This window comes from Asparagus officinalis, chromosome 7 (assembly GCF_001876935.1).
Source record: "Asparagus officinalis chromosome 7, Aspof.V1, whole genome shotgun sequence".
Classification (NCBI taxonomy): domain Eukaryota; kingdom Viridiplantae; phylum Streptophyta; class Magnoliopsida; order Asparagales; family Asparagaceae; genus Asparagus; species Asparagus officinalis.
In genome coordinates, this window is record NC_033800.1 from 143,990,840 (window position 1) to 144,018,485 (window position 27,646).

General features: G+C 39.2%; 1 protein-coding gene and 1 long non-coding RNA gene across 3 annotated transcripts; one reads left to right on the forward strand and one right to left on the reverse strand.

The window, feature by feature from the left end:
• Positions 3,469–10,814, reverse strand: LOC109848609. 2 transcript variants are annotated; one of them, XR_002248845.1, is made up of 3 exons: positions 10,199–10,814; positions 10,044–10,116; positions 3,469–3,789 (listed from the first exon to the last, which is right to left on the reverse strand). It is a non-coding gene; the product is annotated as an uncharacterized LOC109848609 (long non-coding RNA). The 2 variants fall into 2 exon arrangements; XR_002248844.1 differs by having other exon boundaries at positions 3,469–5,627.
• On the forward strand, positions 14,712–26,972 carry LOC109847896 (serine/threonine-protein phosphatase 7 long form homolog). The gene is made up of 6 exons (XM_020417126.1): positions 14,712–14,891; positions 23,066–23,329; positions 23,390–23,495; positions 26,293–26,464; positions 26,533–26,620; positions 26,697–26,972. The coding sequence occupies exons 1-6, from the start codon at positions 14,712–14,714 to the stop codon at positions 26,970–26,972; spliced, it is 1,086 nt and encodes a 361-aa protein (XP_020272715.1).

Genomic DNA, 27,646 nt, shown 5'->3' on the forward strand with positions numbered 1-27,646 from the left:
TTAGATGGAAACTAGAACATTTACAGCAAGTGAACAAGAGCCTTATAAACCTGAATGCAAGAAAACTTCTGACATCAATTGCATTTGTAAATTAAGGAAGAAATGGTGCATTGCTATGAAAGTATGGAGTTAGTTTAGTTACCTTAGTAGACTCCTCTTTCTTAATTATGTTCATATTTTCTTTAGCTCTCCTTTATTTTTATTGATCATGAGGTTATACAGGGTTTTTATTTCTTAGCTTATTTAGTTTCTTCCATATGAAAAAAAGAGAGAACTAGAAATACATACCTAGGTTAGCCGATACCTTTAGGGGGGGTTATTCATTGGGGTAAATTAGGGTAAATTGGGTTAAATTGTTCCAATGGGGTAATTTTACCCAATGGGATAATTTGAGTGGGATAAAGTGGGGTAAAATAGGATAATTTGAGGGGGACAATTATTATGACATCTTTTTATAATATTATATTTATAGCTCAATTAAGTTCAAGTTTAACTTGATATAACATCAAATGATTAAGTAAATAATAGTTTTAATATAAAATAATATTATTTTTAAGATTATTTTAATATAAAATATTAAAAATAATATAATAATATTAATAATATTAATATTAATCAATCTTTAAATATTTTGATGTTTATTTTAACTATTATGCTATATTAACAAATTTTTAAATTGCAATAATTATTTAATCATTCATACATCTATTACAATGATGATGATAAAGTCTCAATTATTACAATTATTTAATCATTCATACATCTATTACAATGATGATGATAAAGTCTCAATTATTACAAATAAAGTCTCACTCGTTAACTTAAATCTTAATTATTACAAATATAATCTATCGGCATATAACTTTGCTCTAGACTCCTTGGGCTACGTTTGTCCCATCCTCCCATATTATGTTTGCCATTTGTTCTCTCCAACGTGATGCAGCTATCTGTTGTGCTTGTTGAGTTTGTAGGTCATCGTCCTCATCAGAATCACCATCAATCGGAGCAACATTGTGTGGTGCCTCTGGAGGAAGATCAGAAACTTCAAAGTCATCGTTGGAGTTCTCCATCTTCAGAAAATTATGCAAACCGATACATGCCCAGATCATACTTTTTTGAGTCTCATATGGAAAACCTGGAGGTTGAGACTTAAAAATAGTAAACCTAGACTTAAAAATGCCAAAAATACGTTCAATACAATTTCTAAGTGATGCATGTCGATGGTTGAATAACTCATGAGCATTGCGTGGTCGCTGACGGTTGTTAGCTGGGTCGAACTCTTTAAGGTGGTACCTCGTACCCCGATAGGGAGCCAAGAATTATAGCCTATTTGGATAACCACAATCAACTAGATAAAATTTACCTGCATTACTATTTCTTTAGAATTATAATCAATAAATATAAAATCTAACAATTTGATGAAAAAAAATATTTACCATTTGGAAGTGGAAGACTGCATGCACTTCTACTCATTGCATCCTTCAAGACCCGTGAGTCATTGGCAGATCCCTCCCATCCCACTAAGACATAAATAAACCTAAGATCAAATGTGCATGCTGCAAGGATATTTTAAGAAAGATAGCCATGTCTATTACGATATGGAGTTTGGTCCTTGTCATACACTATACATGGAATGTGGGTCCCGTCAATAGCACCGATACAGTCCTATATATTCCCATTAACATATATGAAATGTGACTTTAAAATTATAATAATAACAATGAATGAAGACTTATATAATGTATTTAAATTTTAATACCTTGAAGTAAGGCCAAAAACGAGATTCGGATGTGACCTTTTCCGGTGGATCGGTAGGAGGAGGAGCCATCATACAAGGGGCTAATGACACAAGGGCCTGTAGTGCCTTATTGAAACAAACATTGACGGCAAATCGGGATCGATCAAACCTCTCAGTGGTGATGCAATATCGTTGATTTTGAGTAAAGGTGCATGTAGTGCCTTATTTAAATCTTATTCTTTACATGATCAAATTTAAAAGTTCTTCCAAATTTAGCATTCATGAATGGCAACACATTTTACATGATCAAATTTAAAAGTTCTTCCAAATTTAGCATTCATGAATGGCAACACATTTTGTGTGATGGTATATTTCTTGAAGTTCATTCATGAATGGCAACACATTTTGTGTGATGGTATATTTCTTGAAGTTGCCATTATCCATCTTGTTGCCGTTCTTCACCTCCTCCACTAAAAGCCTTAGTAGCTCGGCGGGCGATTTGGCGTCGGATCTTCGATGGAGGCGTCGGATCTCAAAGGGGGTAATTTGGTTCCAGCGAACGAATTGGGGTAAATTATGAGGGTGGGGCTGAGGATTGCTTTTATAGCTGGGACAATTTGGGGGAAAGTGGGGTATTTGTCCCATAATTATCCCAACAAACCAATAACACCACAAATGTTACTCCAGTTCCAATTACCCCAATGAATAACACCAAACATTGTTGTTGCAAAAATTATCTCATTATCCCAAAAATTACCCAAATGAATAACCCCCCCTTAGGGTCTGATAGGCTGGTGACAAGGAAGAATAAAGGTCAACTCAGTAATATTCAGTTGTAACTTAAAAGTTTCAGTCTTTTGTGCATCCATGCGGCATATTGGAACCAATTCTTCTGTTGAAATGTATAATAAGATTTAGCAATAAAGAGCATAGCAAGGTTTACACATGAAGAGTTATCATGCATGGAGAACCAACGTGCAAAGCAAATCCCATGTCATTATTTATAGGTGAAACAATCGCATGAAACTTTATCTTAAAATCGTGATGAGTATTTTTTTTTTTTAATCTTCATTTACAACGTTATAAATAGAGAAATGAGTAAATGCGCATGAATCCTATCGTGAAACTTTTGCTACACATTAAGAGTGGTCGTAATTATATTATAAGTCACGGTTACACATAGCAAACTACTTTGTACTGTAAGAAGCTCCCTTGCAAGTTACAACCAGAATTTGTCTCGTGCCCTGCATGGTAGAGAAATACGTGGCCAAAATATGCACCTCGTTCTCTCCCATCCGTCCAGTGATTATGTACAGATAGAAGGGGGGAGAAATTACACTTGCCAGCTAAATCTCGTGTCCGCGGGCGTTCTTCTCTCTCTTTCAAAGAGTTCTCTCTTCTGGTCTACTCAGAAACTACATCTTATACCCAGAAGAGTTTTCTCTCCTTTTAAAAGCGTTTCACATTTCATAGAGATGACATTGCAAGGGAAATTAACCAACACAATCCTCGCAATCACACGAGAACATTCATGTAGGTTTCTTGAGAAGATGAGGACATCAACCATTCTAGGTTCAGAAACTAGAAGTAGATGGAGGATTTCTGAACACTAACCGATTTATGTTAGGAACGTAACAGCAATGGAGTAGGTAAAAGAGCAATCACACATAACTACAACAAAGACCCTTAAAACAGTTGGCCCCATTCACTACTCACCCAAACAGGCCTGGTGACCAAACACTCAGATTTTCAACAAGATAAGATGCTAAAACAACTCAGTTATATAGCTCCATAATACTACAGTCATGCTTTTCAGTTAAAGAAGAAAGTAACAGCCAAGAGATATATGAGCACCAAAGTAGTTACTAGATTACAATCTACACACAAGCTAAAGGCAAAGATAAAATCCACACATAAACTGTGTCTATTACTATATTACATCGTGACAAGAGTACTTGAAAACACAAAGAACAAGTGATACTAATCAGAAGATATATCCCAAGGAAAGTAGTCCTGATGATGAGCTCAATTATACCTCGGATATAGAACACCTGCAATACACAAAAGAAATGCACAATAAGTATATTATATTAAAAGCGAAATATTAGAAAAATTATAGAAGCAAAGCAAGCAATTTCACCCCTGAGAAAAATAGATGGGTTGTGTACAAAAAATCTACAAAATTTTACCGATGGATGGTTAATTAGAACATCATTACATGCTACAACACTTGCCTTAGGCGTTATTAGAGCCTTGCTATTTGGACGTGAATAAATCTACACTTCTACTCGGCAGAGGAAAAAACTCTTTTTAAAATAAAAATTGTTCAAGAGGTCTTATATACTATTATGGACCGTTTTTTGTATCAACTTTCCTTCTTTATTCTTCCCCCTTTACAGTTTAGAATTTGGGCTTGACAATAGAAGCATGCACACAAGCGTGTCAACAAAATCATACAATTTTGTTTTGGCAATAGAAAAGCCATGGTCAGGCATACAAAGTAAATAAGCACTAAAATTGGCAATAAAATCTAAGATTAGGTACGTAATGTAATGCAGAAAAATTTTAAAATCTTGGCTTGACAAAATGGGAAAATTTTCATGGTGAGGCACATAAACTAAAACAGTGGAAGACACTTGCTTCACAAAATTTGATTAGGCATGAAACTAGTGTTTAGCATGGCCTTAAGCAGGTCATTTTCGATGGATTAAATTGAATTGCAAGTTTTTCATATTCTCACTCCTGTAGAGGATCATTAGTGGCGTGCAAACCAGAAGTCATTCGTAATCCAATTAACAAGGTCACTACATGACAATATTTGCGTGAATAATGCAGTTGAAATAAACTCAGAGAAATGTTCAAAAAGAAAGGAAAAAAAATTCTGTCACCCAATCTCTGCCTGTTCAACTACAACTTTCAAGGTCAAGTTCATACGTGTCACTTACCTTCAAATCGAAGTAAGCAAGTGATGAACTAGAGAAGACTAGGCGAAAAGAAGACAACAAAAATGAAAGAAACCTTAAAACTTCATTCAGGATAACATGGGGACTTGATGAGAGAGGGCTTAAAAAGTGATTTAACCTAAAAATACAGACGGGATAAAAGTGAAACAAAAATAAATCGATGAATGAATATGAAACCAACTGAAAATACACCATTCTGAACATAAGCTTTAACATCCTCAAAAGCCTATCTATTGCAGTAGAACAAACCTTAGCATACAATGATGTCTCGTGACCCTACAGGTTACAGTCCACTTTCTAATATAATGTATAAAGTAATTTAGTTTCAATTCCTTAGTCTACATTTTAGTAGAACCTTCACTAGGATCACATGCTAGAATGAAACATTTTGGATTCTTCCAGTTTTAGTTATTGTTGAGCATCGATCCCTAGCAGTGCACATTACATCAAATATTATTATACTTGTTATCATAATAATCGACACGATCATTACTCATTAGTATTATTTGGGGAATGGGACCTAGGCCAATTTGGATTGCCAGTCTTCCAAGCTTACCCCTCTCACTTGTTACATATGCATTTATATTTTACGCAAACTCTCTATTCTCAACGTGTAACAAGCATATCACTTTGCACAAACTTAGGAGGGATAAACTTAGGAACATCACTACATGTTTATGGATGACCTAATATTAGTTGGCAATGATAGCACAAAATAACTTACAGTGGACTCAACCTGTTCTTATTAGCTATATATTCAATCCTCTTGAGGTCAAAGTTCTACAAATCAGTAACATACAGGATTGTGGGCAATAAAATGATCAATCATTCCCTTGTCCAATTTACATTGTGCTGCAAATCAATGTCGAAGAGTTTGAATGTATGTTGGCTCCCATGGACAGAGCAAGCAAACCTTATCCAGTTAACTACATAGGTCAACAGAACCAAACACATTATAAATAGGGTAGAAATCAGGACAACATTATAAATACGGTAGAAAGCAAAACAATTACCCATGGCCAGGCAAAATAACTCTAATCAAATAGGCCCACTTGTGATCAGTTACTAGAAACTGTAAAATATGTCTGTGGGAAAAAGAAAAAAAACAGTGTTCAAAAAAAGAAATATAACCATTATACTTGGTGATCTAGAGCTGCAATTATTGCTAGTACAGTGAAGGCCAGTAAGGGGCTGTTTGGATTAGTTTTTTTTTGTGGTAAAAGAAGGGAAAGCTGCCAAAAATGTCAGCTTTTTGGCAGCTTTCCACCAAAATCTGCTTTTTAAGAGCTGATTTTGGGAGAAAGCTGCCAAAAAGCTGATATTTTTGGCAGCTTTCCCCTCTTTTACCACCTAAAAAACATGAACCAAACAGCCCCTAAGTCCTTCCACTACACCCAAACTCACCAGTAACTCGGAAGTTGTGGTGAGCATTGGGAGTTGTAATACAATATAACACAATTCCTCGGGTTTAGCATATTTTTCAGATGTCCAAATCTTGACCCACACAATGGTATATTCTGTTTTAATGTGAACCTAGTTATTCTTATATCATTTTAAGGGCCTTCTCAATTCGCCAAAACTCCTGAGTGTTGAGGTGTTGAAAACTGCAATTTTACACTCTGAAAACCAACGAAATAAGTCCATCAAGTGAAGATACCATATATCTGACCATAGTCACAAGAAATTCCTTTCGTATCTCCAATTTTTTTATTCTTTACAAAGATGAATTAAGAAACTCCTATAAATTAACCAAGAAAGAGATAGAACACAGCTTAAGAACAACAACCACATAAACCTGACATATGGCTTTTGCTACATAGATCATACACTACACCATGAGTGTAGAAGAATATCAATGACCAGTTATCGAATGTCTTCATGTGATTAGATTACCCCAAACTAAAACTATCAGCATTGGATGCATCAGGTTCTTCTAGTGATTGCACTGACTAAATATATGCAGGTATTTGCTTGAAATCTGTTGCCCCTCCATTGAACAAAAAAACCCCCAGAAAAAAGGTATTCCAGCATAAATCAGCAGTAAAACCCACTGACCAGGTCATTCAACGCAATATTGTGCAGCATAATGTAGGCAAATATATGTTCCGTATCAAAATGTTGCTATAGTAAAGGTCATGTCTTTGGACTTTGTCCCCGTCTCCTGTTCAACTATAAGTTTCAAGGCCAAGTTCATGTATCTCATTTACCGTTCAAATTCTTTAAGTGAACCGATGAATTAGAGCTGATCAGGACAAGTGAAAATACACAATGACCAAAGAAGAATATGGGGAAAAGGAAACTTTAAAACCTTCATTCAGAATAGCCTAAAAACTTGTTTAGAGGACAACGTCCCCGTTGACCAAGCCATTCATAGCAATGCTTTGCCGTGTATGTTCCATATCAGAATGTTGGTATAATAAAGGTCAAGTATTTGGATTTTGTTCCTGTCTTCCTGTTCGACTATAAGTTTCAAGGCCAAGTCCGTGTCTCTTATTTACCATTCAAATTATTGGAGCGAACTGTCAAATTCTCAAAGCGAATCGATGTATTAGAGCAGATCAGGCCAAGTGAAAATACTAGGAGCAAAGAAGAATATGGGGAAAAGGAAACTTCAAAACCTTCATTCAGGATAACCTAGAAACTGGTTGAGAGGACAACGTCTAAACTGATTTTCCTACTAATTGAGGTGGGACAAAAAGGGAACAAGGAGACAATATGAATGTGTATGAAACTAATGGATAATAAACCATTTTAAAGTTGCTCAGACATCTACAACAAAGTATATTGCCTTAAACGGACCACTTTTAATGGATTAATTTGAATTACTAATGTTTCGTATCCTCAGTCCTGTAGAGAATGACTAGCAGCATGCAAGCCAGACATCATATGTAAATCCAATTGACTAGGTCATGACTCATGTCACGACAATATTTGCAAGAATAATGCTACTGAAATATATTTAGCACAGTGTTCAAAAAGAACGAAATAAACTCTGTGGTCCCATCACTTGACCTGTTCAATTATAACAGGTCAAGTTCATGTTTGTAGCTTACCATTCAAATCTAAGTAGCCAAGCGATGAATTAGAGAAGATTAGGAGGAAAGATGATGATAACAAGAACAATAAAAAGGAAACCTTAAGAAAAAATTCTCAAACACAAGAAAATAAAAATATTAAAAAAGAAAGAAAATGGGAGCAACATTGGCAGTGACCACGAGGTCGACACCCATTATGACAATTCTCTCAGAAAAAGGAAACCTTAAGCCGTCATTCGGGATAACTTGGAAACTTGATGAAAGGAGATGTCTTATAATGATTTAACCTAAAAATAGAGAGAGGAAAAAAGTGAAAAAGAGTATTCTATGAATGATGGAAACCAACTAATTCATATTAAGACCTTAAACCTATGGTGTCCAGAAAACTGATATTCTTGGTTTAACTAATAGATACTGAGACCATTATAATCTGTCAATGATTCAAATATCCAAGCAGTACCAAACCTACCCAAAAAGGAATAACAACATTCATGGCATTTTGTAAGTTCCTAGCGCAGCACAACTCAAGTGAAAACATTATTCAGGATCACCCAATGCCAAATAGATAATTGACATGCCGAAAAGGAAATCTTGAGAGCTTCATTTAAGATAAATTAGGAACTTGTCGAGATGAGATCTCCAAATTGGTAAGCTGGTCTCACAATGGATTAATTTGAATCACCGTCTTCCGAGCTCACCCCTCTCACGTGTTTACATATGCATTCATATTTTTACGCAAATTCTGAATTCTCAACGTGTAATGAGCATATCACTTTGCAAAACATAGTGGAGATTAAGCTTAGGAACATCACTACAGGTTTATTGATGACCTCATATTAGTTTACCATTTCAAGGTCTAGGTCGTGTGTATTGTTTACCATTCAAGTTCTTGAAGTGAACAGATGAATTAGAGCAGATCAGGGCACGTGAACATACACTAGGAGCAAAGAAGAAAATGGGGAAAAGGAAACTTTAAAACCTTCACTCAGGATAACCTAGAAACCGGTTGAAAGGACAACATCTAAACTGATTATCCTATAAATATTGAAAAGGGAAGAAGTAGACTATATGAATGCATATGAATCTAATGAATAGTAAACCATTATAAAATCATAAGCTTAGACATTCACAAAAAGTCCATTGCCTTAAACAGATCATTTTTGATGGATTGATTTGAATAACTTGGAATCTTGAGATACCATGAAGAACAAGAACAATCATAAATAACACATTATTATAAACAAAAAGTGTGCACAAAAACTAACCAGATAATTAACCTTGGGCCTAAAAATTGACAGAGGTTCAATTCTTCTCATGGATGTCATGTCATATGTTTCATGTTTGCTAAATGGTAGAGAGGGGGAAAGTCTTATGGAGTTTATGCTCACCAAACAGCTGCCTGAAATCTTAAGGTTCTTGCAGTAAAGATTAATTCATATACCTCTCTTGCACAATTTTCATAAGGAAATCTAACAAACATGCAAACGTGACATGTTATGTTTTTAGATAAACTCATCTGGGTGGCTGTGAACCATCAATAGAGTTTGTTTTGTTGCTATTATAACAAAGAAATTGTCAATACATGAATACTTAGTGGCGGGGGAAGACTCCAATTAATTCATTTAAATGTAGAATATGCCAAACTTTCTACCATAATTTCATTTTTGATTTCTTACTCCCACAAATCTATTAGTTATAATTATCAATCTGTTTATATTTCAAGCAAGGGCAACCAAATTTGATAGGAGGTAGAAGTCAATTCAAGAAAAAGTGGTAGAGAATGTGAAGGAGGATATAACTTACTAGGAAGAATAATATAAAAGCCATTAATATTAATAAAACAACTGAGGAATTTTGTCAAGCTCAGAAGGGAGATAATATTAAGGACAAATATATGTAAGCCAATGACCATTAAAGTACCACGTAATTTAGACTATCTGAGCAAGAAGGATGATGGCTAGTTTGTTTCTATATTAATATACCAAAAATAACTCATATTAGAAACATGGATTCTTATTTAATAACTTAGCAGAAACTGAGTTCCTTCATAACCACTATGATAACTGTTCTGTTAGTGAGTGTATCTGTTTACTTATTGCAACTATGTTAGTTTTATACATAAAACTATTTCGTTGAGATCACATCCATATCTACTGCTACCTGAAAAATCTTATACACTCTAACCTAATCAATTTCAGATAAATAATACTTTTTTCCCTTTCGTTTTAAGCTAAGACAAGCTTCATACTACAAAACCACTTAAATGGTTGATTAATTTAAAAAAAAAACACTAAAATCAGAACAAACCATTCCACAGAGTTACATAAGCCACCACCAGATTAATACAATGCCTACGAACACCCGATACCTTCACTTTCTCCTAAAATCACAAAATTAACATATCACACTCAAAATCTCAAACAAAAAAATATATTGAAGCAAAAAGTGGGGTTTCAACTTACACCAATGACCTATATATAACTGATGCTAGCCTTAATAAGTCCCCTATCATACCCTGAAAGAATAGGCGAGGTATGCGACCAATGCACCTAATGAGGAAGAAGAAGATGAAGATTGAGTAAAAGAAGAGGAAGCGGCCATTAGAAGGAGCGATTCGAGGATCTTGAACCGGGTGAGTCAAGGATCTTGAGCTTAGTTGAGCTAACAATCACAAAGGTTAGAAATCATGCACGGAGAACCAATGTGCGAAGCAAATCCCATGTCACTGTTTATAAGTGAAACAAATGGATGAAAATTTATCTTAAAGTGATGATGTATTTTTATAAACTTTATCAATAGAGAAATGAGTAAACAAGCTGTGTTGTGCACAACCTAGGGCCCTAAGAAATCGAAAAAGAAAGGCAAACACTCCGATCTGAAGCTGCAGTGCAACACTTGCCTTTTCAAGGCGTCGAGCACTGGAGCCATGGCTGAGCACGAGGCAGCCGGACACACCTCCACCCTCTCCAACGACACACTGCGATTCCTCAAGATCGACAGCGATCGGCCATCAACGAGAGGCTCGCTGAGTTTGGCTTGGGGATCTCCTCCTCCAAGGAGGAGGAGGACTGATTTAAGGTGACATCTCGTTTCCCTCTACTCGATTAGGGTTCTTGATACAATTTTCGGCGCTTTTTCCTCAGAGACTTGATTCTGTAACATCGATTGGGGTTTTGTTTACGGTTAGGCTTAGGGCTAGGGTTAGGGTTTAGGTTAGTCCACTGATGTTCTTTTGAGCTAAATCTAATTGTAGAATTGGTTTTACATATCAATTTATGAATGTATCGTTCATGTGGAAGTTAAGTATACTCAAATATTACCATTTTCTCCAATGAAATTTAGCCATGTCCATATCATAATGTTCAGAATGCCATGTCAATGTGATTGGACTCAACTTGCACTGTTTTCATTTGACATTGTACCTTGGGCTTGGTGTTGCACTTGATCAGGGCCATTTTGTTTATAACGCATAACCTGCATTCTCATTGTCTATTTTCTTTTTAACATATAGACTGAATTTTATTTGCTAAAATTTGGTAGACAAGAATTCTGGAATTGTTCCTGATGCAGAAACGATAATGTATAAACATGTAAACGCGCACATTTTTGACACAAATCTGTATGCTTAGAGAAATGGGCTAATTGCACATAGGCTCCTGTCCTGTAGTATCCCTGTTCTGAACTTAGTACTGTAATTTATCTTGGCAAATAGATACTAATTTTGCAGGGGGTATAACTGCCACCATGAATTACTAGTAATATAGTCTTTTTTACGGTTAACAGATGCATAATAGTTTATAGAGTGTTGGGTTTAGGTAACTGATAAATCACTGCCGCATATAGGTTTGGGGAAACTTGCTGAACTAATCTCATATTTACTAAGGCAAACCTCCATGTTCTATTCTGTTCACCCACATATCACATTGACATGGCATTCTGAACATTATGATATGGACACGGCTAAATTTCATTGGAGAAAATGGTAATATTTGAGTATACTTAACTTCCACATGAACGATACATTCATAAATTGATATATAAAACCAATTCTACAATTAGATTTAGTTCAAAAGAACATCAGTGGACTAACCTAAACCCTAACCCTAGCCCTAAGCCTAACCCTAACCCTAACCCTAAACAAAACCCCGATCGATGTTACAGAATCAAGTATCTGAGGAAAAAGCGCCGAAAATTGTATCAAGAACCCTAATCGGGTAGAGGGAAACGAGATTTCACCTTAAATCAGTCCTCCTCCTCCTCGTCAGAGGAGATCCCTAAGCCAAATTCAGCGAGCCTCTCGTTGATGGCCGATCGCTGTCGATCTTGAGGAATCGCAGTGTGTTGTTGGAGAGGGTGGAGGTGTGTCCGGCTGCCTCGTGCTCAGCCATGGCTCCAGTGCTCGACGCCTTGAAAAGGCAAATATTGCACTGCAGCTTCAGATCGGAGTGTTTACCTTTCTTCCTTTCTTTTTCGATCGATTTCTTGGAGGGGGCCATTAGACGTGGGATCGCATGAGGAAGACGAAGACTTGAGGAAGAAGGAGTCGATCGAGAGAGATCGGGAAATGAAATGGCCGAGGTTTGGGGATTTTTTTTATAATTAACCCCAACTATCTTGGGTTGGGTGGGGGTGGGGTTATTATTTTTAGAGGAGCAGGCACACCTCAACTCGCAGAGGGGGGTACAGGGGCAGTGGGCCCCAGCTGTGGGGCCCACTGCCCCTGTACCCAACTCTGCGAGTTGGGTGGCTCGCGGTTCACCCGCGAGCCAAAAATCTTTTTCGTTATTTTTAATTCCGGGTTAACCTGTCGTGGGTCGCTGCTTCCCTGGCTTGGTTAAGTCGTTGGGACCCACAATGTAACATAACTAACATCAGAAAACGAGGCGGGAATATGAAAATAAATAAACGAAATTTGAATGGTTTTGAGTTTTATTTATTCTATTACTAGTTTGAACGCCCAAGCAAAGCACGGGTTCCTTTAAGTTCAACAAAAACAAAAGCGGTCAAATTTTCATAACCACCCCCATTACGAATTTATTTGCAAAAAACAATCCCATTCTGAAAAAAATTTAAAAACCGATCTGGTTTCAGCACTGTTGCTGAAACCAGGTCGGTTTTTGAAAAAAAATTTACGAAACTTCACGGGAGTTCAACTCCCGTGAAGTTTAGTATGTTTTTTAACTTTACGGAAGTTCAACTCCCGTGAAGTTTAATTTCTTTATAAATCTTCACGGGAGTTGAACTCCCGTGAAGATTTACGAGTAAATTCTGTTTGGTGTTAAAAACTCCACGGGAGTTCAACTCCCGTGGAGTTACAGGCCAAATTTCCTAGAGAATCGCTCTCTGGGAAATTTGACTGCAACTTCACGGGAGTTCAACTCCCGTGAAGCTGTGGCCCTCGCTATATAAGCGCGCGTTCGCTCAGATCCCCCTCCCCCCAAATCCGACCGCTTCCCCCCATTTCCAACCGCTGTTGTCGCCGGAGTTCGACAGTTTTAAGGTAAAATCCTCCAAAAAAATTTTAGAATTTTATTGTGAATTAGAGGTGAAAATATCTATAATGAATTTCATTGTGAATTATAGGTGAAATTATTTATGAATTTTTGAATTATTCACAATGAATTTCATTGTAAAAAATTAGATTTTAGAATTTCATTGTGAATTACAGGTGAAATTATCTATAATGAATTTCATTGTGAATTATAGGTGAAATTATTTATGAATTTTGTGAATTATTCACAATGAATTTCATTGTAAAAAAAATTAGATTTTAGAATTTCATTGTGAATTTCATTGTGAATTAGAGGTGAAAATATCTATAATGAATTTCATTGTGAATTATAAGTGAAATTATTTAAGATTTTTGTGAATTATTCACAATGAATTTCATTGTAAAAAATTAGATTTTAGAATTTCATTGTGAATTAGAGGTGAAATTATCTATAATGAATTTCATTGTTAATTATAGGTAAAATTATTTATGAGTTTTTTGAATTATTCACAATGAATTTCATTGTAAAAAATTAGATTTTAGAATTTCATTGTGAATTATTTATGAATTAGAGGTGAAAATATCTATAATGAATTTCATTGTCAATTAGAGGTGAAAATATCTATAATGAAAATTAGTGTTACTACATATGTATGACATCGGTAATTCTTTGTTCATAATGAATGACATATGTAAAAATTATAAAAAGTGTAAAATAATTTCATTGTCAATTTTTAAAGTCTTTTCCATTAATATTTTTTTGAATTTTTTACTCTTCAGAGGTAACGATGAACGATCGAATCGTAATTCTTTGTTCTTATGATGGGAAGATTAACTACCTCGACAATAATATGCCCGTTTATGAAGGAGGTGCGACGAGACCGTTGTTTATAACAAAATCGTGTACTTTCGATGAGTTGGTTAATGAATTACACAAACTTACATTAACCAACTCACGTGAGTATCACCTCAATGTTATTTGCAATTATCCTGTTGTGGATAATAGAACAAGCGGCATTCAAATATCAAGTGACTACGATATGGGTCTCATTGGAGTCTTACATGACGAGAAGCGTTCGATCGAATTGTTCATTGAAAAACATCAACGGAATATGAGCAAATCGTTGAATTATGACAGAATGTACTCCCGCATGTTGGAGGACCCTGATGTTGATTCCGTTGGCTTTTTATCCCCTCAACAAAATGAAGGTTGGACACAATCACAATATATGAGCGGTCCTTCGTTCGTGGGCACTTCGAATGCTTTCGATACTAACACAGGAGTTGAAGAAGACAATGCAAGTGTTGAATCTGAGAATGATGATGAAGAGGAGGGCTTACAAATTAATAGCATGACCTTGATTGATCGTGATGAAGGGGACAACCACCACATTGACGGGTGTTATGCTAATAATGAGTATGTCGTCTTAGAGGATCCTCCGCCCGATGAACTTCAAGGAGAAGAATAGATTGATAACTCTGTGATGGAAAGTGTTCCTATTGGCACTAATAGTGGTCATGATACACAGGGTGAGGACTTCTCATTCATGAAGGAAGATCTTTATGATACTAAGGAGAAATTGATCCATGCGCTTCGCTCTTATGCCATTGCAAAAAATGTCAAGTTTAGGCCAACCAAAAATAACACAACAAGCTATAATATGGTTTGTTTATATCGCAAAGATTGTGAAGACGAGGATCTTGGTGGACACTACGACGGGAATGCGAATTGTCCTTGGAAGCTTAATTCACGTTCGGGTGTAAGAGTAGGTGGGCATTTCAAAATCACGGCGTACAACGGCGTCCATACATGTAGCAATCCTCGATTAGAGATGAATAACAAAAACACGTCCTCTTCTTTTATATATTGATTGATTTTACCGCATCTAAGGGAGATCTTTATCTACGGTCAAAAGATATTCGTCTTTTAGTGCATAAAGCAATCAACTTGGATGTATCATACAATAAGTGTTGGAATGCTAGGAGGAAGGCAATGATAAAAATATTTGGGGATTGGGACAAATCTTATGAGATCTTACCGCATTATCTTGAAGCACTCAAAAGAGAAAATACTGGCACTGTATATGAAGTTTCATTAGACCCTCTTGATGGCGAATAATGACGATTCACAGGTGTATTTTGGGCATTTGGGCATTGTATTGAGGGTTTCCAATATTATGGTCCTCTCCTTAGCATTGATGGCACCCACTTATACGGCAATTACAAAGGCGCTTTACTTGTTACCACCGGAGTTGATGCGGATGGCGGTTTGTTTCCTTTGGCGTTTGCAGTGGTTGATGTTGAAAACACAGAGAACTGGGTGTGGTTTTTTGCATGCATACGATATCATATCCCTAGTGTGGGGGCGCGGCCGATTACATTCATATCTGATAGGATGAAAGGAATTCCAAGAGCACTCCAACGACATTTCCCGTCATCATAGGCACATCGTTATTGCTTGCAACATATTAGGGACAACTTCAAGAAGAAATATGAAAACGGTCAGGTTCAAGATCTTCTTTGGCAAGTCGGCTGTGCAACAGAAAAATTAGTTTATGACCAAATACGAGAGAGAATTAAGTTCAATTCTCGAGCTGCACATGATTGGATCAAAACTAGTTTGGTACCACACAATGTTGATAAGTGGGCTTTATGTGAAGATGGCGGGAGACGCTTCTGTATGATGACTACGAACGCTTCTGAGAGTTTCAATGGCGTGCTCAGGGGATCACGCGGTATGCCAATACAATCTCTAGTTGCTAAAACATTTTACAGACTTAACAACTTCTTTCTACGACGTCGCGTACTTGGTGAAAATATCCGCTCAGAGCTCACACCGAAGGTTGATGAAATGCTAGCGGCTCGGATTGTGCAAGCTCGATCCTTTCATGTCGTAAGATACAGTTTTAATGAATGGGAGGTTATTGAGGGAATATCACATAGAGAAAATTGCTCTTACAAAGTTAACATGTTAGTGGATCACACATGTACGTGCACTTGCAATGTACCGCAATTACAATGGATTCCTTATTCACATGTTGTCGCGACTTGTTCTGATCTACAGGGTGGTGCGATGATTTTACATTATGAGTTCATCGCGGCTTGGTATTCTACTTACAACTATCAACAAACGTACAAAGAGTGTTTTCGTCCACCATATGATAGTCAACATTGGACACAAGACGGGCCATGGATATTACCTCCTTTGTATAAAAGGTCGGCGGGGCGCCCTCGTAGCGTACAAATTAGAAATTGTATGGATGACGGCCGTGAAGGAGTTAGGAGGAGAAATAAGTGTAGTAGATGCGATCAACCGGGCCATAACAAAAATTCTTGTCCAGCTAATATTAGGCGTTGATGTTGTAATTTGTAGCGGTTTCGTTATGCGTTTATGTTCCCGTATGTCATTTGTGATTGTAATTTGTAGCGGTTTCGTTCTGTGTGTGTTTCCCTATGTCAGTTGTAGTGTTTCGTACTATGTTATATAAATTTAATGTTTGGTTTTAAGTTATTGCTTTCTTCACATTGCTCTATTCGTTTGTTGTTTACATATAACTAAGTCAGTATTTCAACAGAAAAATCTAACACATTATACATTGTCTTCTAATATTATTCTCAGTTATATTCATTATGGATCCGGGACCGATATGCCTGTTTGCGTCAAAAGTTGGTTTTGTCATGGAATTCATTATATCTTCGGTCGATTACAACGAATTCAAAAAAGAGATAGCTTTTTTATAAGACTCCTTTTACACAACAAAAGGAAAAATTACAACTCTTGAGAAACAAATGCAGGATCGTTGTTTGGATCGCTGCTTGCGTGGGATCTTTGCCTGTGCAGGGAGCGCTTTGACTCGTGGACCACCAAATCACAGATTCTGATTGAATCGTGAGGGGTTTAATGATTCTTCCTTCGTTTATCGAAGTGAGAATTTGAAACGATATCTTATCAAAGTAAGATAGTCGTTCTTCTTGAAATCAAGTCAAAGCTCGAATATCAAGGGATTGCCGGAAGCTCAAGAACTCTGCTCTGTCTGCTCTGAAGTGCTCAAAAGGATCAGCCCCCCTCAAAAAACGATCTCAATCAGCCCCTCTGAAAAAATGGCCTTCGGGGAGTATATATAGCCTCTAGGAACAGTTGGCAGAAAACAGGTTCGCGAGACAGCATTTGCTGTCTCGGCGGGCGAGACAGTGTTTACTGTCTCGGCCCGCGAGACAGTAAACGCTGTCTCGGAAACAGTAACCGTCAGGTAGTTTTCGTTTTAACTGTCTTCCCACGTTTTAAACTCCGTTACTTTGGCAGTTATCCACGTGATTTTTGCCCACGACGTTTCCCACGTTCTTGAACAGTTGGTGGCCACGTGTCGGCAGTTTATAAAACAACTTCTGAGCCTTTGAGAACTGTCTCGTGGGCGAGACAGAGAATACTGTCTCGCATGGCGAGACAGAGAACACTGTCTCGCCTGCGAGACAGTAACAACTGTCTCGCCTGGCGAGACAGAGAACACTGTCTCGCATGGCGAGACAGAGAATACTGTCTCGCCTGCGAGACAGTAAAGACTGTCTCGCGTGCGAGACAATAAAGACTGTCTCGCGTGCGAGACAGTAAAGACTGTCTCACGTGCGAGACAGCCTATACTTGTGTTCTTCTGCCTTTTTGAGCTGTATTCGGATATCTTTCAGCATTTTTTGAACGCCTACAGATACCCCCTCCAAAGTATTCCAGACTCATTCTTTTATAGAGGAGTCTGGGATACTTTGGATAAGGTAGATCTTATCTGTAATCCCTTCAATGCTTGATTGAGTAGATCGTACGGAAGGATCCATAAATGGCTTCAACTTTTGACTTCTTCATCTTCTAGCCTATTCAGTGCTTTGTAGAATAGCTAGAATTTTTCCGGTGCTGCGCTTATCCCGTGACCGTTGTCGAAGTCTTGAATTGAAGTTGGTATTTCCAGATTGACGCTCGTTTGTCTCTCGAAAGTTCGTCAGGTTATCCTTAAGAATATCAAGAGTAATATTCTCCAGAAACTTCCCGTCGAATGTAGGAAAACAGTTTAGACTCGTGTACCCATTGGAGTATTCAGGAAATAGTTTAACCTCATATACCCGTTGGGAGTTAATCAGGTCTCTTTTTTGTTGGTAGAGATGAACCCGATGATGGAGAGGAAGAATTTTATATTCTATCTCCTGGTCTCTTGTTTATTGGTAGAGATGAACCCGATGATGGAGAGGAAGAATTTTATATTCTATCTCCTGATCTCTTGTTTGTTGGTAGAGATAAACCCGATGATGGAGAGGAAGAATTTTATATTCTATCTTCTGGTCTCTTGTTTGTTGGTAGAGATAAACCCTATGATGGAGAGGAAGAATTTTATATTCTATCTCCTGGTCTCTTGTTTGTTGGTAGAGATAAACCCGATGATGGAGAAGAAGAATTTTATATTCTATCTCCTGGTCTCTTGTTTGTTGGTAGAGATAAACCCTATGATGGAGAGGAAGAATTTTATATTCTATCTCCTGGTGTAAAAGAAACTCAAAGTGGGATCTCCACTTAAAGGATCTGGACTGGTTTGAATAATCCTGACTGTCATAAGGTTTGATTATTCAACTAAAAGTGGACCTCTCGTTCATGAACTGAATCGAAAGGGGATTTTGGTTAAGGTTTGACCAAATGGGAGTTTTTAGGCGATCTTGACTGTTTAAAAGGTTTGAGTTCAATTTGAGTGGACCTCTCGTTCATGGAAGGAATCGAGAGGGGATTTTGGCTTTGGTCCTAACTGTTTAAAGGTTTGACCATGAGAGAGTTTTGTGAGGGAAGATTGATCCAACGAAATGATCGAATCTTACCTCAGCAAAAGAGTATTCGTAAATCACCGTGGGGATGTAGTGTTTATCACTTTGTTTGTAATGATCGGGTTATCCCTAAGAAAATTACATATAGCATTCTTCCGGGAACTTCCCGTTACATGAATTATCCACCCCCAGCTTTCTTTGCAAAATTAGGTGTAACGAGGAATACATTATCCTCAGTCGCATGTTCGGGTTATCCTTAAGAATATAAGATTCTCCAGGAACTCCCCGTTACATAAATCATCCACCCCCAGCTTCCTTTGCGAAACCGGGTTTAACATTGTACTTAGTTGGATGACCGAGAAGCAGTTTATACTCATATACTCTTTGGAGTGAGATAGAGAAGCAGTTTATACTTTATACTTGTCGGAGACTTCATTCGACTTAATTAAGCGATATAACGCCGGCTTCAACCAAGGTTTGGTTTCGCCATTATGACGCCGGTGTCAATTAGGGCTTGGATTTTGTTTTTGAGTCCAAAGCAAATATTGGTGGGATGAAGAACACTTCTGTGGTATGCACAGTAGTTTGGATCTGTAATCATCTTAGCACCCTCCTGATCTTTAATAGGCGGTAGCTCGATTTTATCATTGGCGAGGAGGTATTCCAATATGGCTGGAGCTTCATCGTCTTCGAAAGAATACTCCTTTTGGAACCTCGGATCGAGAGTTGCGTTCACAGGAATTGTGGATGTCGTCGGTTGACCTCTCTCAACTTTCTTTCTTTTAAGAAAGTGTTCAGCTTGTTCACCACGTAGTTTTAACTCTTTCCAAGTGGTGGATGGTACGACCCCCAGGGCTTCCAAGACATCGATGGAGAGATTATTATGGCATGTTTGCAGGATGAACTATTCTGTAACAGGATCTCTGCAATTCATTGCTTTGCCACGGAAACGCTTGACAAAATCGTCGACTGACTCTCCGTCTTTAATTCATTGCTTTGCCACGGAAACGCTTGACAAAATCGTCGACTGACTCTCCGTCTTTTTGCTTCTCATCTAGAAGGGTTCCAATCGACACTTCGGTGTCATCATCGAAGAAGTTATTGAGGAATAAACTTTCCATGTCATTCCAGCAATTGATGCTCCCTGGCTTGAGCCGTCGGTACCAATCGAAGGCGGGCCCACGAAGGGTGCCAACGAATGACCGGACCATTAAAGCCTCGTTTCCAGAGATCATGCCCAAATGAGACTTGAAATAAATCAAGTGCTGAATCGGCGAACTCTTCCCCTCAAACGGTGTGAAGTTAATCAGATTGAACTTCGTCGGGTACGGTATTGAATCTCATTCCCTTGGATAGGGACATGAAATACCCGTCTTCTTAACCTCTTGAGCCGTCATCAAAGCATTGACTTTGTTTTCAAGCTCTTTCATTTTCTCGTCATCGCCTATGTCTTCATTCGAAGGACGTTGAGGAGAATGAGTTAGACCACCCCCTGTAAGAGGTGCCATTAAACCACCCCCAATATTGTTATTGGGAGGATGTGCTAAACCACCCACAGCGTTATTGCTATTGGGAGGTGTATCAGCCATAATGACTCCATTCACTTCTGGATCACTGTCATCTACAATATTCCGAGTGTGGCGGCTGGATTCAGCTCGCTGACTGGACTCAGGTGGTTGAGGTTGTTGAGTTAGTAATTCTCTCATTTGTTGGATAGCTAACTCCATATCTATCTTCATCTCAGCTCTAATTTCTTCACGTTGCTTCGATAGAGCTTCTTGAAGCATTTGAGCAAATTGATCAGAAGTGATTGTGAACACTTCTTTGGTTTGTCCCGTGCTAGATATTGTATCATCAGAAGCAATGGCTGAACAAGTGTCTGAGAATTCATCCTTCGAGGACATTCCTTCTTACATTCTTTTGTAATCTCTGCGTCTGATGGCTCCTAATTGGAGTCGAGACATCCTTTGAGCAATTCTTAGATTGACTTTTCCTCTCGGAGAAAAGTCGGGATTTGAGTCACTTGAATGCCGCTTAGACTTTCTTTTATCAGCCACATTGATGGTGACTTCAGGGAATTCATCATCTTGGGCAGCTGATTTTCTCTCGCGGAAATGTCTCGGCTTAGGCTTCGACGATACAGAGACTCTTCGTGGGATGGCTCCTCGTTTGAAACAGTCACATTCTGATAATGCTGCTTCAACGAGTCGCGCACAGGAACAACGAGAGTTTATCTCTCGAATAACTCTCTTTCGGAAATTATTCACAACCCTAACTTGATAATACGATTCATCGGTATGATTGCCAAAAAATCGTATCGTCTGTTGGCATGATGCTTTACGCCTTTGTATCCGTTCCTTAAGGGTTGAACGGGCCCTTTTGACGAGAGTCCACTCCTCCGTCGTAAGTTGTGCAGAAATGTGATTATTTTGCCGTTGAGACAACTGAACCACTCGATGTCTCCTCGACTCTAGGTCCGCGTGATAACGAACCCCGTCGGTTTGTTCCAAGGCCTTAGCCATTTGGCGAGCGCGGCGTTGGCGTTGTCTCTGACGAGCTCTTTTCGTTAATGCCGGCGGACTTTGATTCGATAACTCTTTAACTAGATAAGAGCCATTGTGAGCAGAGGTATTGTGAGTGAAATCCTCAGCAACAATCAAGCAAGAGTCTTCATTTTGTGCCTTCTTTGGCATGTAAGTCTTCCTCAATTGTGAGATCCTCTTGTACTTGCGAGACAATGAAGATCTTGAAGAGGATGATGAGAGATATTCCTCAAACTTGGTTTGGTCGAATTCGTATTCGACCATGGATTCAACTAGAATCTTGATCGGCTGCGGCACGACTGCGACACGACGGTCTCGGCAGCGAGACCGTTGGCTCCCACTGTGGTCGCCAGTTTATTTGCGTCAAAAGTTAGTTTTGTCATGGAATTCATTATATCTTCGGTCGATTACAATGAATTCAAAAAAGAGATAGCCTTTTTATAAGACTCCTTTTACACAACAAAAGGAAAAATTACAACTCTTGAGAAACAAACACAGAAATCGTTTATCGAATCCTGTTTTTGTGGGACTTTGCCTGTGCCGGGAGCGCTTTGACTCGTGGACCACCAAATCACAGATTCTGATTGAATCGTGAGGGGTTTAATGATTCTTCCTTCGTTTATCGAAGTGAGAATTTGAAACGATATCTTATCAAAGTAAAATAGTCGTTCTTCTTGAAATCAAGTCAAAGCTCGAATATCAAGGGATTGCCGGAAGCTCAAGAACTCTGCTCTATCTGCTCTGAAGTGCTCAAAACGATCCACCTCCTCAAAAATTGGCCTTCGAGGGTATTTATAGCCCCTAGGAACAGTTGGCGGAAAACAGGCTCGCGAGACAGCATTTGCTGTCTCGGCTGTCGAGACAGTGTTTGCTGTCTCGGCGGGCGAGATAGTGTTTGTTGTCTCGGCCCGCGAGACAGTAAACGCTGTCTCGGAAATAGTAACTGTTAGGCAGTTTTCGTTTTAACCGTCTTCCCACGTTTCAAACTCCGTTATTTTGGCAGTTATCCACGTGATTTTCGCCCACGACGTTTCTCACGTTCTTGAACAGTTGGTGGCCACGTGTCAGCGGTTTATAAAACAACTTCTGAGCCTTTGAGAACTGTCTCGTGGGCGAGACAGAGAATACTGTCTCACATGGCGAGACAGAGAACACTGTCTCGCCTGCGAGACAGTAACAACTGTCTCGCCTGGCGAGACAGAGAACACTGTCTCGCATGGCGAGACAGAGAATACTGTCTCGCGTGCGAGACAGTAAAGACTGTCTCGCGTGCGAGACAGCCTATACTTGTGTTCTTCTGCCTTTTTGAGCTGTATTCGGATATCTTTCAGCATTTTTTTGACGCCTACAATGCCCCAACGTTTTGACCCTCCAGGCGAGCCACTGTTCAGACCATATTGGCTCAGGACAGGTAAAACATCTATTATATATATTCCTTAGCATTTGCACTAATTTTTTATTTTTCTCAATATACATAATCAATTCTTTTTGACGTGCAGCCCATACCAGACGTCACCATGATCGAGCATTCACAGAGTCATTCGGCTTGGGTCATTGAGAATGCGAGAGTACTAGAGCTGATCGCTCAGGCCGGTTTCCGGGAGTGTTCGACGGTCCGATATATTAGGCTTGATTGGCCGCTTATCACTACACTGATTGAGAGGTGGAGGCCAGAGACCAACATCTTTCACATGCATATAGGGGAGTACACTATCACCTTACAGGACGTGGCCGTCATACTTAGGCTCCGGATCGATGGACCGGTAGTTACGGGCACCGATGATCATAGTTGGCCTGAGGTATGTGCTAGGTTTCTTGGCTAGGTTCCCGACTTGAGGAGTGGTGCGATGAAGCTATCGTGGCTTCGTCAGACATTTCAGGGCGACATACCAGAAGATGCCAGTATGGAGACGCTTCAGTTTCATGCTCGTACGTACATATTGCACATGATAGGGTGCGTGCTTTTTTCTGATGGGAGCAAGACCCTTGTACATGCACGATGGCTGCCATTGCTAGAGGATTTTGACGTATGCGGCGCACTATCATGGGGCAGTGCGGTATTGGCATACTTGTATCGAGAGCTTATAGGCGTCTAAAAATGCCTATGGGTGTCCGCACACAGCTCGAGACAGAGAGAAGATAACGAACGTCGTTATCCGAGTCTAAGAGGATTATCTGTCGTCAACAAGCGTATGAAGCGAAACGACAAACCAAGTGGCACGCGCGCGTCAATCAGTTCGTGCGCGTCAGTCAACACGCGCAAGTCAACCAATGCGCGTTCGACGGTCAGTCTCGTAACGAAATCGTACAAGTAAACAAGACGGTCAAGCACGCAAAACGGTGAAAAATACAAGTCCCGGAAGAGTCGGAAAACCAAAAGAAAATGTCAAGCTTCGGAACCCGCGCCGATGCAGGACGTCCGCACCAGCGCGGGTCGGCTTTGGCCGACCCGCGCCCCCGCGGGTCAGCGCGACCCGCCACGCTGTTTTGACCCCCTGATGTGTTTTTCAACGGTTTTAATGGTTTTCTCGAGATCTTTTTAGTTCCAAAGGTTCCCAACTGACTTGATATCATCTACAAACGTGGTTAGGCCGTTATTGACTAAAGATAAGGCCAAATCATTTGTTCTCATCCAAATAACCGCTTTCGAAGCTTATAAATACGAGCCCGGGTCCTCCTTTCAGCAGGGGATTAATTATTCAAGATGAGGAGGTGCTGCCGGATTGAGGAGTCAAAGGAGCACGAATTTCAGCGAGGGTTGACAGATCTCGGTGAGTTCTTCAGCATAAAGAAGAAGAGTTCGAGAGATCCGAAGCCCGTTTCCCCGTTCCTCGAGATTAGGCTTGGTCTTAATCTCGAGAAGAGTCCTGATTTTGCTTGGTCGATCTCAGCGCTTCAAATCAAACACTACCTCGGTGAAGGCGAAGCTCTGTCGAATTTTCCATCAACCGGATCTAGATCAAAGGTGGTCCACGGATAAACCCCGGCACAGGCAAAGACACCCACGCAAGCAGAAGACCGATAAACGATCTCTGCGTTTGTTTGATAAAGTTGTAAACTTTTTTATTTTCATTGTGTAAGGAGATCTTATAAAAAGATTAACTTTTTATTTTATTCGAGTTTATTGTAACAACTAAAGTTGTAATAGATTCGATAGTAATAAAAACAGTAACTTTCGACGTAAACAAACTGGTGACCACAATGGGAGTGTTGACTTGTACAAATCACTCAGTAGGGGTTCTTGGTGTCTGCTGAGTCGACTCGTCAGTATATGAGTCGACCCATGAGTCATAAGTCGACTCGTCAGTATATGAGTCGACCCATGAGTAAGTGTCTGCTGAGTCGACTCGTTAGTATATAAGTCGACCCATGAGTCATAAGTCGACTCATAGCTGATCATGAGTCGACTCATCGGAGTTTTCCTATTTTGTTTGTATTTCTGCTTGATCACCTACTGTGCTTATACTTTCATACAGTGTTCATATATGATCGAGGGTTCTGTTGAGCTTTTGTTGAACATGAGAATGTTGCCTTGTTTATCGGGTAATAAATTACAGTATTTATGATTTTCTCTACGCATGCAAAAAATGACTTTTCGGACACAAGCTTAGATCGGTACAGCGAGGCATGTACAAGAATAGGACATGTATACCTTTATCGTTTGTATTCTATGGTTCACACACACAGTCCTCGTGTTGGACTATAATCCATTTGAGTCCTCGTGTTGGACTATAATCCATTAGGGTCCTCGTGTTGGACCATAATCCATTACAGTCATGTTTTAGACTCTTGCTAAACCTTGAGCATGATACTTAACCAAGGTTGGTACACGACATATCATATGAGGCTAGGACACGATAGCTACCTAGGTTGGATATGCCTCTTATTGTAATCTTTGGCATGTTTACGTTTATCAGTAGAGATGTGTTTGTTTTCTTTTCTTTATCGTTTCCTATATTAGACTTCGGGTTTGGTGTTTAGGGAATTACAATTTGAGATACAAGGTATATACATGAGGGTTTCCTTGTTTGGATTATTTCGCTCGACGTACCTACGCTCGTGTTGTAATTTCATAAGTACCGAAACCCATTATTGTTAGGATAAATGATCTTATATTATTATGTATTAACTGTATTTTCATATACAACGAGCCCTATCCATTGGGGTTGGTTGTGATGTTGCTCGCTAGCTAGCGCTTTGACGCTCGTTGTCCCTCCCCCTTTTAGGTAACGAGCCAGGAGCCCGGAGAGTCGCAGGTTGATGGCGATGCACTTTAGCTTCAGCCGTATATTTAGTTATATTTTCTTTTGAGCTCCACTGTAGCAGGTTGATGGCGATGCACTTTAGCTTCAGCCGTATATTTAGTTATATTTTCTTTTGAGCTCCACTGTAAACTTTTGTGTAGACATGTGAGAGTTTTATTCTAGAAGTTATAAAGGCTGTGTGCCTTATTTCCTCTTGTCAGGCATTTTGTATTTGAGACTTGTTGAGAACTCCAGTTAATTTATTTCAGACATTTACTTGTATTCCAGTATATTAGACGATGAAATATTAATTTGATCTCTATTATTTCATCAGTTGATTCTTGTATAATCTCTTACTTGCTTTTGTACCTACACCTGTTATTGACTCTACTAGAGAGATAGTAATTGTGATGGTGAAACATGTTATTGCACGGTGTGGTGCATGACAGGTTTGACATTTCTGGTTTTACCTCGGACTGCAGCCTTGTGTGAACCCAGGGCGTCACAGCTGGGTAGAGTATCCCTGATGCAGAATAAAGAATTCAAGGGATGCTGCACATTGATACAGATTTGGTCATGGGAGCACATTCATATTGGACGACCTACTTTACTTGTGCACCGTGACCTACAGGGGCAATTTTCTTTGGCATACAGGTATAATTGTACACACAAATTTTATTCGTACTGAATTTGTACTTATATATTCTCTATTCATTATATAGGTATAACGTGCGGTACGCTAAGTACCGATCAGCGACGAGCCATCGTGAGTTTTACCGAAATGAGCTTGATGGCCTCCAGCATGAACAGGTAAATATAAATCTCAAGTAGTTATGAATATTATAGTTTTGTTGTTGATACTGATAAATATTTTATTTTATTTCAGTTCAGGTGGACACCTTACTCACCGCCGGATCTCGATATGCATTCTCTTGCACCCATCTGCCGAGATACTCCCGACTTGTGGAGAGCCAGAGTTCCATTGATTTGTTGGGAGATCGTGGAGATGCATGTCCCTGGCCGTGTGCTACGGCAGTTTACGCTCTCTCAGCATGTGCCAGATCCTGTCGAGCAGATCGATCGTCGGCGGTGGCCTACTTCGCACCGTACCGACTGGGCTATAGTCCGTGCGGCCTACATAGACTGGTGGGCTCACAGGTAGGATTTCATCCAGGATACGAGGCTCATAGCTGTTGACTATACCGCGTATATGCGCTGGTATTGGGGTATTACACGTAGATGGATCACGCGTGACCCACAACCATCAGCTGGACACATGCCACGCCCACCGACAGACAGTTACATCCCTAGTGGGATGAACGAGAGAGATTATGTAAGTTTTTAAGCTAAATTATAGCATTTTTTTATTGAGTTGGTACTTAATAAATTGTTTACGTCACAGGTCCGTGCTTTCATGCTGAGGGAGCCGGCACTTCTCAGCCTCATACACAGCCGGATACTCAGATAGTTGAGGCTCATCAGCAGGATCGCGGGGGGCGGGGAAGAGCGAGGGGGAGAGGGAAGAGAGGGAGAGGAAGGAGAGGAGCTATATTGGATTGTATTTGAACTTGTTTTGTTAAAATTTGTAACTTCTATGAATTTTCAAATATTATACTATTGTGGATCAATTGTTGTTCATATATGTAATCTTTTTGTGTATTGTTTGATTCGTGCGTGTTTAAATCATATATATATTGTAGTAATTGTTGTTGACAGGTAAATGAGTTAGTTATATATTGTTTGATTCGTGCCAGGTAAATGGTGTATACAAAACATGCACAGGCTGTTGTGCATGTTTTGTAAGACCTGCAGCTTCACAGGAGTTGAACTCCCGTG

Coding starts and splice junctions, on each gene's coding strand:
- LOC109847896 (XM_020417126.1), top strand. CDS start 14,712: ATGGAAAGTGTTCCTATTGGCACTAATAGTGGTCATGATACACAGGGT. Junction 14,892..23,065: donor ACACAACAAGCTATAATATG/GTTTGTTTATAT, acceptor TTTGACGTGCAG/CCCATACCAGACGTCACCAT. Junction 26,465..26,532: donor CAATTTTCTTTGGCATACAG/GTATAATTGTAC, acceptor TTCATTATATAG/GTATAACGTGCGGTACGCTA.